This window comes from Henckelia pumila, chromosome 1 (assembly GCF_033568475.1).
Source record: "Henckelia pumila isolate YLH828 chromosome 1, ASM3356847v2, whole genome shotgun sequence".
NCBI classification, from domain to species: Eukaryota; Viridiplantae; Streptophyta; class Magnoliopsida; order Lamiales; family Gesneriaceae; genus Henckelia; species Henckelia pumila.
The window spans coordinates 91,951-106,425 of NC_133120.1; the positions used below are offsets into that span (position 1 = coordinate 91,951).

Here is a 14,475-nt window from a genome sequence, read left to right on the forward strand (position 1 = left end):
TATGGACGGTTATATATATAATAGAATCTGAAAAAACTAGTTATTAAAAGTCGACCCTCGCTCTCCGTCTGAAAAACCAAACCCTAGCTAGCAAATTATATATAATGGTGAAGAAAGAAGCAATCTCTTTTGAAGATGATGATGATAATCATCGGATGAAGAAGAAGCAGAGAACCCAGCTTCCACACGATGATTCTGTGAAGAAGGAACATCATCATCATCATGATGATGAAAAGGCACTCTTTGTGTATCAGAATTGTAAGCAGTTTTGGAAAGCTGGGGATTACGAGGGTAGTGGTTGCAATGGTGCCGGAGCAGCCATCTCGCTAACAGGTATATATATATATATATATATATATATTTATACACATATGTCCTTGTAATTAAGTATTAATTCCTGATTGCTACAATTGAACTCATTATCGATTATATATTCATACATGTATTAATTAGGGTTTTCATATCCTATGTTTTACATTATATTCATTATATAAATAATAATTCCTAAAATATTTATATTTTTTATTTATTTCGCAGCTGGAATTGATCATGTCAGAGTTCATCCTAAATTCTTGCATTCGAATGCAACCAGCCATAGGTGGGCTCTGGGAGGTACTGAACATACATCCTTCAATTATTATTATTACAATTCTGGCCTTCATGTTTTAACCATGCTCCCCGTTGCTTTTAGCTTTTGCCGAGCTTTTGGACAATGCTTTAGATGAGGTACTTTCTTGATTATTAATTAATGTTTAAAAATATCTTTATATATATATATATAATATTTGTGATTTTAACTTCGAATATTGTTCACCAGGTTTGCCATGGAGCTACTTATGTCAACATAGATGTGCTAGAGAACGTCAAGGACAAAAGTAAAATCTTGTTAGTGGAAGGTACACAAATATTTCATTCTTTCTTCATCATGTGAGATCGATTGCAAAATGCTGGAGATTAATTAGTTTGTCTGAATTAATTTTTGTTTTCGTGTCCCGACTACATGAATTATATATACAGATAACGGCGGTGGCATGGCTCCTGATGAAATGCGGCAGTGCATGTCTCTAGGCTATTCTGCAAAAAGCAAGCTGGCAAACACAATTGGTCAATGTGAGTGATTACTTTTTATGAATGTTTTCAGTGACGACATGCTAAAGGGTCTCTATTTTAATTACCAGATGGAAATGGTTTTAAGACTAGCACTATGAGACTTGGGGCGGATGTCATTGTGTTCTCACGCCGTCCAGGAAAGACTGGAGGAAGGTAGAAGATATTCTACAATCTTCTTAAAAATTTTACAAGTCGATCATCTTTAATTGTTTTCTTTGCCCTTGTAGTGCTACACAAAGTATCGGAATGCTATCCTTCACGTTCTTGCAAAAAACTGGGAAGGAAGATATTGTAGTTCCCATGGTAAGATTTTCAAAGTTTTGTTCACACCTGCTAAATCATATCTGGAACATGAAAAATAAATCTGTCTGAGTGCATTGCCTGAATTGATCTTCTAATTAGCTAGATAAATATTTCCGTGAATATTAATTATTATATGTTGATGCATTTATGTCTTGACTTGCTCAAGATGAAACTTTAATTCTTGCAAGCTCTGTCAGCCGGTGTACATATATATGGGATTCTAACATTTGATTTTACAACTTGATGGATATATAGATTGATTATGAAAAGAGAGGAGAAACTTGGGACAAGCTGGTGAAATCTTCGTCAGACCTTTGGCAAAGAAATCTTGAAACAATTTTGCAGTGGTCTCCATATGAAACTGAAGACGACCTTCTCCAGCAGGTAGCTTTCATTTCAACTATTGTTAGTGTGATGCAAAATAAAAATGAAGCTAGCTACATTCTCCAATAACATGAAATCGTTCTGCTAAGTTCTTGTTCCTCTCGCAGTTCAAGTTCCTAAAAGATCAAGGCACGCGTATCATAATCTATAATCTCTGGGAGGATGACCAAGGATTATTAGAACTTGACTTTGACTCCGATCCAAATGTATGCATTGATACCCTATCTTCGGTCGTATCTCTTTGCATCTTACTGTTGTTTTGTAAAACTTGGAGGTAGATTAATCAGCAATTAATACTTTTTGCGTTGTTATCAGGACATTCAAACCAGAGGTGCTAGCCGTGATGCAAAGAAGATAGAGATGGCAAATATTTACCCAAACTGCAAGCATTTTTTTACCTTTCAACACTCATTGAGGGTATGCTGCCTTCTACCAATCACGACAATTCAATTACTTCATTGTCTCAATCTCTGATATTGTTGATCATTAAGCTACATGTAATATTGGTAAAAAAAAACAAACTTATCGAATGACATATTCCAGTATAATCATGTGTACGTAAAATCGTGTTACATCCTCTAGAGTAGGTACTTTTCCCATTTCTCAATATGAACTTTACGAGTTACATGTTTCTTCCAGAACTATGCCTCGATTTTGTACCTCAGAATCCCACCTGGTTTCCGTATAATTCTGCGAGGGATGGACATCAATCATCACAATATAGTTGATGATTTGATGGTTGTTAAGGAGGTCACATATAGGCCAGCAGCAAGTCCAGATACACCATCAAGGAATCAAAATGTAATGCTAGCTTCTATACACTGACCTTTATATTATACATGCAAACCTTTACATTATTACATACACGCACAGACATCCCCTTCTGAGCTAGTCTTGACACCATCATGCATGTCTTATTTTCCTTGTCGAAATATATATAGATGGCAGCGCTGATAACTCTTGGGTTTGTCAAAGATGCAACACATCATATCGATGTCCAAGGGTTCAATGTTTATCATAAGAATCGTCTTATCAAGGTGGGTTTTGACCATGGTTAATACTAACACGCGCGCAGATGCTAATATCATGGAATTGTTCCCTTAATTGTTTTAGCAACCTCAAGGATTCATCTCTAAAATCATATTTCCTTTCAGCCTTTCTGGAGAGTGTGGAATGCTGCTGGAAGTGATGGACGAGGTGCCATAGGTATATAATAAATGCTGTTGAAACTTTTATTTTATTTTGGAATTTTCAACTGGAGCGTCCTTTTCATTTCTTACTAATTAATTTTTTTTTTATCTTTCAGGTGTTTTGGAAGCTAATTTTGTTGAACCAGCGCATAATAAACAAGGATTTGAGCGCACAACTGCACTGTCAAGACTCGAGGCCAGACTAATACATGTACAAAAGGCTTATTGGTTTGATTCTTCATCCCTAGCTAGCTATTCTTTTAACATGAGTCTTAATTAAACTTTTATATCTACTAGCTAGCTAGCTCATTGGGATAATTAGAATTGGTAATAGGTCTTCCAACTGCCATAAAATTGGCTATGCTCCAAGACGTCAACCAAAGAAGTCTATTTCTCCTGAGAAAGCAGCTAACTTGACGGCCCACAAAAATAAATCCAACGTAAAGTCTAAACTAAGTGGGAATGCCGCAAACAGTGGTGTGTCAACAGAAAAATCACCCGTCGTCGATGGTATTGATGAACTTGTGGAGAAGGAGAACTTCTCCAATGATAAAGCAGGCGCTTATACAGCTGATTGTGCATCGCCTGCAAGCAAAATCATAGGAACAAGTCAATGCGAGGAGGCACAAGCTATAACTCCTATTAACTGTTATTCATCCCAAGATAATGCATCAGTTGACACTGCTAGAAACTCGAACATCAAGGCAAATTCATTAAACTTCACTTTTTTTTTTTTTTTTTTTTTTTTTGCTTAATTTAATCATACTTATACTTCAGAATCAATTTATGCGCTTACTTTCTAGTTTATTATTATCCTATATGTGTGTCCCCAAACAACAGAAAGCAGCAGCGAGGAGCAGTGGAGCTGAGTCTGGCCCTTCTCCTTCGATGATTGGTGTGGTGCTTAAGTTGAAAGAAGAGAATATTTGTTTAAGAGAGAGGTATAAAAATTTTGTACAAATATTTTGTTGTAACTAATTGGACCTTTAATTTGTCTAAAATTTCTTTTTGCAGTTTGAAGAATGCCCAAATTGATTTGCAATTTGCAGAAAACAAGAACAAGTCACTACAAAATCAGGTGAGTACGTTCTATTTCGCAGCTTGAGTTTTTTTTGTGGTGTAGTTTTGACTGCGAAGGAATTTTTGATTTGATATAAATGTTTAAGCTTGAACTGAAATCTGCCCAATTAAACTCAATTCAATAATGTGATAGTGATACACTTTTCTTTTTTCTGGGTTCAGCTTCAAGAAGAGAGGAAAAAGATGCAGAAAATGGATGAGGAACAAGAGGTGTTTGTTAGTTCCTTCTTGGAAGAAAGAAGCCGGCGCAATATAGTGGAAGAAAATCTGAAAAAAAGTTTAAAGGTATTCGCACGATCTTTTAGTGCGTATTCTTTTGTTTAATAATTTAGTTCTTAAAATTGTCTCCCGACCGTAGGATGCCTCTGGAACTATTCAAGCATTGCTGGACAAAGTGAAGCCGCTGGAGAGTAGATGAAACCGTAAAATATTATTTTGAAATGCATCATTATGTGGACTGTGGAGTTCATCTTTGAATTCATGTAATAGATTAAAAGAGTGTTTTGGACGCAGCTTTTATTTATTTAAAAGTGATTCTAGTATATATTATTTTGAAGTTATTGAGAAGCTAAAGTAGAGAGTGTTTGGAAATAGAAATTAAAAGCTAATACAAGCTAAAGTTTAGTGTTTGGAGAATAAGTGCTTCCAAGCTTAATTTTTTAACTAAATGACAACCACATCTTTATTGGATTATTTATTTTTTGATATTCACACTATAAAAAATCAGTTTATATATTATTGTTACATTATGGATTTTGTATCAAAAATATTTTATTTTTTATATCATTAATACTTGAAAAAATATATAAGATTAATAAAAATAAAAAATAAAAAATAAAAAAATTTGTATAAATATACAAGATATGTACAAAAATTTGTGAAAATGTAATATATATATATAAATAAATGCTTGTAATAATAATGTAAAATTTTTTAAAAAATATTTGTAATAATAATGTAAAATTTTAAAAAAAATTTGTAATAATAATGTAAATTAAAAAATATAATAAAAGCATATGTAATATAATAAGTTTATTAAGAATATAAGTGTCAACTTGTAATTTTATTTCTTAAACAAAAAAATAAAAGCAAAAAAAAAATCAAATTTTAGGTTTGGGTAAGCTAAAGCAGAATTTAACATTTAAACACCTAGAAGTTAAGAAGCACATTGCAGAATTCCGGTGATTACAAAGTCAAAACAAAACCAAGTAAATAAATTAATCGGACCCATCAAATATTAAAAAATAAAGATCTCTATGAAAGCTCTACTAAACACTCTCTAAGTCGCCTATATAAGGCAATACTAAATATGATATTATGAAGAAAATAGATCATTGAATATAGTTTGTTTCCTCCATTTGTTTTCTTAGTTATTTCATATTTGCACTTGCTTTCATGCATTGTTTTCTTTTGTAGAAAGCTTGTGGAGTTCATTGTCTGAACTAATTAAGTTCAATTCAAAAAAATATACTGGCATGCACCCAACAGAAAATAATTATTAATTGTGGTGAGATCATGGTCTGTGATGTTTTATACGAAGAAGGCCAGAAACTTGTAGTGCACAAGGATGCATGCTGTGTTGTTATTCGGTATATCACTTATTTATTTTATCCCCTTAATATAGTTTTTATATTTAGAGAAATTAAGTCGATCGATATAAACTCCTTCGATCATTCAACTGCTTGCTCTGTAAATCAAGGCATATATGCCGATCGATCGAGTCTTGGTTGGAATGGAAAGTATATATATTCCGGATAATTAAAAATAATTTAAACGAAAATATATAATAATATTCCAGCTGGAACAACAAATATTATATCAAGAGATACATGTAAAGCAACGCATACGGGGGAAAAAAAAAAAACAAATTATGATTCATGCTTTGACTGAATCGGTAAGCTAACATTAATAATTCCGTGAGAAGAGGGAGCAATGCAACAGTACGTACTAAGGATTATAAATCTGGGTGGTCGGGGGAGGATGAGGTATCCATGTTCTGGGATCCCATGGCGGTATAAGTTGCGGTGGTGAAAATGGAAAGTTAATTGGTATCCATGTCGTCCTCGGATCGCCGCCGGGTGGTGGGCTGGGAAGAGGTGGGAAGGGGAAAGGCAGAGACGGTACTGGGTTTGGGATCCATTGGTATGGAGGATACGGCCAATTAGGGAATGATATAATTGGAAAAGGTAGTGGCAATTCATAAGGACATGGCGGCCAAGTGATTACAAATGGAGGAGCTGGAAAGAAGAATTTGGAGGAATTGAATGAATAATAATAATCCAATCCCAGGCCTATGAATCTACACGAGCTGGAAGCATTTATAATATTATTATTAATTCTTGTGAGTACTGGCTTATAACTCAAGGCTTCCAGGATATAGATGCAGACGTTAACGTTGTTTTGAAGCAGCTTAGATTTAAGGGTGATCATGTGGTTGGAAGTGTGGTTTTTGCTTCCGACGTCTGAAGAATCCCAATTAGTAGTCTGTCGTCCGATCAATATTCTTGCTCGACACAACGACTGGATGGTTGGATAGTCGTCGGAGCAATGCCAATGGATCCCCTCCACAGGCCGCCGTATGTCCACCTTGTAAATCCCATGCACATCTGTGGTTTTATTCACAGAAACAACATGTTTTCTGGATGATGATGTCTTAAATTTGCACTCTATGTTAACATCCACCCCTGCTGATCATATATTATATTATATGTAAACAAGAAATTATTAAATAAATAATTGAAACATATATATCAATTATATTATATTATATTAGTCATGATCGTTTGGTACCTTGCAAGAAATGGGAGTGTTTAGAGGGATGCGTGTGGCATACATAACAGTAGACAGAACCAAGTATGGTGACTGCAGTAGTAGTAGCCGGCCAACGAGCATTGCTCATTATAAAAACGAAGAGGAGCTTAATGATATACATAATTGCATGTATATATTAATGACTTGGCTAGCTAGCTAGAATACATATGATATATATATATATATATATATATATATAGAATAAGCGAGGGAGGTGGGAGGTGGGAGGTGGGAGGTGGAGCCATAAATTATTAACTTGTTTTGATTCTTCCGTGAATATATAGTTAGTTAGTTAGTTAGTTGGCAAAAGCAAGTGCCTCTCCTCTCCTGATCCCCATGAATGGAAGATGAAGCATTTACTCTAATAATTCACTTCCAAATAGGCCCAGGCCCAATGCTTTTAAGCCCAAGGAATTATTATTATTATTTTTAATTAAAAAAAAAAAACTTTCGCTAGGTAGCTATCTATTTATATATATATATTTTTCTTCCTAGCTTAGCTTGTTTCAATTTTCATGCATGCCTCCATTAATCAAGTTACAATATAATTAATATATAAAATAAAAACAACACACACGCATTGCATATATATGATAATTAACCAACAAAAATTAAATAGAGACTACATGCATGCATCAATAATGAATTAAATTAAAGCCATAATGCTCCGGCTGCCTTGAGAAGTGGAACCAAATTTCCGGTGATATGGGAAGCCATAACTCTGTCCATGGGGCCGACGAGTTTTCCGCCAACAAAAACGACGGGCATGGCGGAAGCACCACCGAGCAGGCGTATGAGAGCCTTCTCAATTTGTTTACCCATGCAGGGATCTTGGTCGAGCTCATAAACACTAGGGTTCACTCCCATTCCACAAAACAGCCTCTTAACTGCATGGCACATGCAGCATGAGCTTACACTGAATATCACCACCGGGCTGGAGGAGACCAGCCTCGCCACCGTTTCCAGAGCCTCCACGGAACTGCAGGGATTATAGTAGCTTTCCGATTCCGACGGCTGCTTATAATATTGCATTATATATATATATATGATCCAGCTACGTACCTAGCTTAATTAGCCTACTTAGGTGGTAATATATGGATTGATCGAAGCAGAAATAACTGAAACAAGCTAAGGGATCGGAATTATCAAAAGTGAATTATGCATGTAATGTAAGTAGCTAGCTAGAATCCGGACAGAGTAAAAATTTTTGGATTAATTTCGAATGCGTATGCTAAATGATCCATGAATAACGTCTATTTATATTATTATAATTATAATAAATAAATAAATAATTGGGTTTGTCTCTAGTTGTCTCAATTAATTGATCATTAACTCTACTTAGGTTGAGCTTTAAAAGAGAGCCTTAAAAGTTTCATGTAAGCCGGCTATACGGGTTGTGTCTTAAATATATATAATCATCACAACATATAATATATATAGGTGAAAGACGTACAGCATATATATATATATGTTATTTAATTTGAGTCTTAGGATTTTAATAATTTTCACCACCAAACTCTACATTACCATTATATTTTTCTTCTATTCTATCATTTTAATTTCCAAATTTTTATTTTTTAATTACGTACTTCATCCTTCATTTTTCTATGGACCACTTGCATTGTGTTTAGTTATCACAATCCGCCAGTGTATCTATAAATATATATATATATATATATATATATATATATTTATTTACAATATACTTGATCGAAAACAAGACAATTATTAATTATATATAAATAATACGTACACGAAATATTAAAGTATTCTTATTAATTTGTAGCTGGTGCAATAATATGAATTTAAATTAATGAGGTGATCCTGAATCAATAAATATGCATATGCATTAAATTTGGTTCTTAAGTTCTGTGGCCACGCCCATTAATTATTACTAATTTATATATATATATATATATAATGCTTCCCACGGTTCGACTATATATATATATATATATATAGACTTGATCCTTGCATCCTAGGGTGCGGGGAATCCCTGCACACCTGTACTTAAATTAATTTCGATTGACTTGAAATTTTCACGGTAAGATCGTCTCAAAAATACGAATCCAACGATATATCATATGACACAAATTTCAATTTCAGTGGCCGAAATCTTAAGATGACCGGAAATTTCACATTTAATCCTATTTCAGGCCATCTTCACGATTTCGAACACCGAGATTAAAATTTGTAGCATATGATATATCGTTGGATTCATATTTTTGAGACAATCTTACCATAAAATTTTCAAGTCAATCGGAGTTAATTTGAACACTTACTTATTGATCCATCCCCAACTTCTATATATGAATTAATGCTCATTATATATATCTATTAATATTTTATTAAAGAATTATGGTTTTTTTTTTCCCCCCTTCTATAAATCTGGATATCGATCAAAGTAGTCGATATTAATTTGGCTATATTAATGGGTTGTTTGATTGAATTTAAAAATTATTCACCCGAATTTCACCAATACTATTAATATTTTCATTTTATTAATATTTTCTTCAATATTGTTTAATTTTATCCTTGGTTATTTCATATATTATTTATATTATTATTCTTTTGGTTAAGAGAAAAAGAATAATGTTGTGAATTAGGGAAAATACGTACACAATAAAGTACACCCTTCTTCACATAAATGCATCATCAAAACTGATGCATGACGCCATCAAAAATTTAATATCTTTTTAATTAATAAGCAGTGCATTTTATATTTATTTCCACGTACCTAAAAAATTATTGGTCTAGTACGTAGAAATGGTTGTCCATTTAAAGATTTTTGTTTTATAATTATGCAAAATAATTATTTTTTTGGGAGGTTAGTGAACATTTTAGATTCTACAAATGCGTACGATGACATATTTATGTTTCCAACAACTTCCGATCGGCAGCCGGATTTAATTCATGAAACAATAATTAATACTTTATTAAATGCAGCCTCCATATATAATATTTTTATTAAAGAACAGTATTTACTTTCTTGCAGTTATTAGTTTATAATATCGGAAAATTTGTGATAAATTCTTAATAGTAAACATGAATTCCTCCTCAGTTCCTAAGTCAGTAATTTTTTGTTCTAAATCTCTGACATAAGTCTGTTATTTGTTACAACTCCCTATTTGAGTTAGTTTACAAAAATGCCCCTAAAATAATTTAAACACCCAACACTATCCCTCACTTTAATTTTCAAATAAAGAAAAAACCAGAACATGGTCGATCGGTAGTTTTCCTCCCTCACCCAACCGATTCTTCTCGTAGGAAAGCAGTGATATTTTGCGACAATGTTTTGAGCTCAGAAAATGGCACCGTTGACTAGACGAATCAGACATCCAAAAAATAAGTCAGTTGAAGGAGCTTGTAGAGTCCGGAAGGAAAAGAAATCTAGCACTGTGAAGAAGTCGAAGAAATCAAAAATAGGTGAACCCTGTTTTAAATTCTTTAAATCGGCCGCTATATATGATTCGTCTCGAGTAACTGAGAAAATTGTTCGTTTAGAGGAATAATTTTGGTCCTCATTGTATGAATCTTTAATATTTCTATGTTTCCATTATTTTGAGGGTTTTGTTGCTCAAATGTCTTGCTACCGTTCTTGTTTGCATATATTTGTCGAAACATTCGCATCATTATTCATAATTTTCGTATTTAATTTTGACAGTTCCTCAGTTTAAATTATTTATCCCCAATTTTTAGGATTTTGTTCTTGAAATTGTTATTGAAGTATATCTTGGTAAATGAATGTTATATTGTTATGTTGTTGTGATGTTTTTGATTTATTGAATATATATTCAATAATGTTATATTTTTGAAGACAATTGATAAATTTCTGTATAGAAGTACCCAGTTGTTCCCAAATTTGAAGTTTTTGTTCTTTTCCATGCAATATTTCATTCTGTTATTTTTATAATGAATTTTTTTAATGATGTTTAAATATTAGAAATGGCCGATGAAGAGGAAATATGTGATGATTTTGAGTCGATCAAAAGTGGCAATGTTATATTTACTCGATGTTCCCCCGCCTATTGTAAAAAAAATAATGGAGGAGTTGAAGGTGGTCATAGGGAATGAACAAATGAGCAGAATAAAAGAAACTTCATTAGATAAATGGATAGACATGCCTGTTCTACCTGTGAATAGTGGCATGGTAGACTATCTGTTAAAAAGATTTGATAATCATTCATGCTCGTTCGTTGTTGGTGGTGATATTTCCATTCCTTTCACATCAAGAGACTTCTCAATTGTGCTTGGTTTGCATCAGAGAGGTCAACAAGTTGATCTGGACCTCAAGCTTGAATCAAGCTTCCTGTCTCGGCACTTCGGAGGGAAAATAAGCAACACTCACAGGATCGTTATAAAAAAGAAGCTTGTTTCACTTGCGAGTAGTAATGTCGAAGCTGACATTGATGACTTTGTTAGAATGTTCATTTTGTTCATATTTAATTCTGTAATATTCTCGACTGATAATTACATTACTCCTGCTTTTATCTTTCCCTATATTGATGAACTGAGCACTTTTTTTGAGTTTGGATGGCGAGATGCTGCGTATCGGTTTTTATATCGAGAATTAGACAATCAAGCGAGTAAACTGTATTTGGATGGTTGCACGGCTAGATTGATGGTGAGTATATAATTATCTGAGTGCTCAGTTCATCAATAAGGCATGCCCATGTTAACATGCACCAAAATCATATAATACACTACATGACACAAGTGGAGAGGAGTGTTCAATCCTTAGAGATTGGTGGAACCATCACCCAAGTGTTTGTCTAGTAATGTATTGTGCTCTACATTGTCTAAGGTGTAGGAGAAAGACATTGATGATGACCCAATGAGAGCACCATTTGTGGATATCCATTGCCACCCAATGTATATAATATGGGTATATTGTCCGAAATCCAAACTCATAACTTATTTAATATGATGTTTTCTCGTCTTTAAGGACTATCATTTACTCTAATTTCACTCATCTTTAAGAACAAGTCAGTGAGAGATCGAGCACAACTAGTACGCATGGATGAGATAAATATTATTCAATCGAGAACAATGTGTTCCAATTGTAGGACAAACATTGTGGGCCATGAGGTATACACTTTCCTAGTGAAAGTGGCTTTGGATCAAAATGTCATGTATTAGGAACAATCTTAGAATTATGAAGAATAATCTTTTCGATATGAGGAACAATAAGTCATGCCCATGTTAACATGCACCAAAATCATATAATACACTACATGACACAAGTGGAGAGGAGTGTTCAATCCTTAGAGATTGGTGAAACCATCACCCAAGTATTTGTCTAGTAATGTATTATGCTCTACATTGTCTAAGTGTAGGAGAGAGACAATGATCATGACCCAATGAGAGCACCATTTGTGGATGTCCATTGCCACCCAATGTATATAATATGGATATATTGTCCGAAATCCAAACTCATAACTTGTTTAATATGATGTTTTCTCGTCTTTAAGGACTATCATTTACTCTAATTTCACTCATCTTTAAGAACAAGTCAGTGAGAGATCGAGCACAACTAGTACGCATGGATGGGATAAATATTATTCAATCGAGAACAATGTGTTCCAATTGTAGGACAAACATTGTGGGCCATGAGGATTACACTTTCCTAGCGAAAGTGGCTTTGGATCAAAATGTCATGTATTAGGAACAATCTTAGAATTATGAAGAATAATCTTTTCGATATGAGAAAACAATAAGGCATGTCCATGTTAACATGCACCAAAATCATATAATACACTGCATGACATAACTGGAGAGAAGTGTTCAATCCTTAGAGATTGGTGGAACCATCATCCAAGTGTTTGTCTAGTAATGTATTGTGCTCTACATTGTCTAAGGTGTAGGAGAGAAACATTGATCACGACCCAATGAGAGCACCATTTGTGGATGTCCATTGCCACCCAATGTATATAATATGGGTATATTGTCCGAAATCCAAACTCATAACTTGTTTAATATGATGTTTTCTCGTCTTTAAGGACTATCATTTACTCTAATTCCACTCATCTTTAAGAACAAGTCAGTGAGAGATCGAGCACAACTAGTACGCATGGATGGGATAAATACTATTCAATCGAGAACAATGTGTTCCAATTGTAGGACAAACATTGTGGGCCATGAGGTATACACTTTTCTAGTGAAAGTGTCTTTGGATCAAAATGTCATGTATTAGGAACAATCTTAGAATTATGAAGAATAATCTTTTCGATATGAGAAACAATAAGGCATGCCCATGTTAACATGCACCAAAATAATATAATACACTGCATGACACAAGTGGAGAGGAGTGTTCAATCCTTAGAGATTGGTGGAACCATCACCCAAGTGTTTGTCTAGTAATGTATTATGCTCTACATTGTCTAAGGTGTAGGAGAGAGAGATTGATCATGACCCAATGAGAGCACCATTTGTGGATGTCTATTGCCACCCAATGTATATAATATGGGTATATTGTCCGAAATCCAAACTCATAACTTGTTTAATATGATGTTTTCTCGTCTTTAAGGACTATCATTTACTCTAATTCCACTCATCTTTAAGAACAAGTCAGTGAGAGATCGAGCACAACTAGTACGCATGGATGGGATAAATATTATTCAATCGAGAACAATGTGTTCCAATTATAGGACAAACATTGTGGGCCATGAAGATTACACTTTCCTAGTGAAAGTGGCTTTGTATCAAAATGTCATGTATTAGGAACAATCTTAGAATTATGAAGAATAATCTTTTCGATATGAGGAACAATAAGGCATGACCATGTTAACATGCACTAAAATCATATAATACATTGCATGACACAAGTGGATAGGAGTGTTCAATCCTTAGATATTGGTGGAACCATCACCCAAGTGTTTGCATAGTAATGTATTGTGCTCTACATTGTCTGAGGTGTAGGAGAGAGACATTGATCATGACCCAATGAGAGCACCATTTGTGGATGTCCATTGTCATCCAATGTATATAATATGGGTATATTGTCCAAAATAAAAACTCATAACTTGTTTAATATGATGTTTTCTCGTCCTTAAGGACTATCATTTACTCTAATTCCACTCATCTTTAAGAACAAGTCAGTGAGAGATCGAGCACAACTAGTACGCATGGATGAGATAAATATTATTCAATCGAGAACAATGTGTTCCAATTGTAGGACAAACATTGTGGGCCATGAGGTATACACTTTCTTAGTGAAAGTGGCTTTTGACCCTCACAATAAAACAAAAATAATAAAAATAGACTTTGAATCCCACCTACCCCTCATTATTAAGCTCTGTCGGTATACTTTATACATTCACTTCTTCTTTCTCGTTTGGTTAAGGTTTTGATTTTCAAAATAAAATTTCATTCTTCAAGATCGAGCACAATGAAAATGAAGATTGCACCACAATGTTTATGTGGTTTCGGAGAAATGATTTTACGAAGAGCCGAACCACGTTCGACCCGCCCAGGAGAGTTGTATTATATTTGTCCTCGTGAGCTGCAACATAAAAATTGATTTTTTTGGTACGATGATTATCACAGTGAATCTCTCCAAAAATCATCAAATTTCAAACCAGACCCAAGTAAGAAAGAT

General features: G+C 33.9%; 2 protein-coding genes across 2 annotated transcripts; one reads left to right on the forward strand and one right to left on the reverse strand.

Annotated features, from left to right (window-relative positions):
- Positions 1-68: 68 nt before the first annotated feature.
- LOC140874765 (protein MICRORCHIDIA 7-like) lies at positions 69-4,570 on the forward strand. Its single transcript, XM_073278149.1, has 19 exons — positions 69-333; positions 538-612; positions 692-726; positions 818-896; positions 1,018-1,110; positions 1,179-1,263; positions 1,338-1,413; positions 1,669-1,797; positions 1,905-2,003; positions 2,113-2,214; positions 2,437-2,598; positions 2,739-2,834; positions 2,952-3,003; positions 3,104-3,215; positions 3,322-3,691; positions 3,828-3,928; positions 4,002-4,065; positions 4,230-4,352; positions 4,426-4,570. Exons 1-19 carry the CDS (start codon positions 105-107, stop codon positions 4,483-4,485), a joined length of 2,142 nt encoding a protein of 713 aa, XP_073134250.1. The 5' UTR covers positions 69-104; the 3' UTR covers positions 4,486-4,570.
- A 2,959-nt stretch (positions 4,571-7,529) lies between these two features.
- Positions 7,530-7,910, reverse strand: LOC140875295 (glutaredoxin-C1-like). The gene has a single exon (XM_073278952.1). It carries the CDS (start codon positions 7,908-7,910, stop codon positions 7,530-7,532), a length of 381 nt encoding a protein of 126 aa, XP_073135053.1.
- Positions 7,911-14,475: the final 6,565 nt, after the last annotated feature.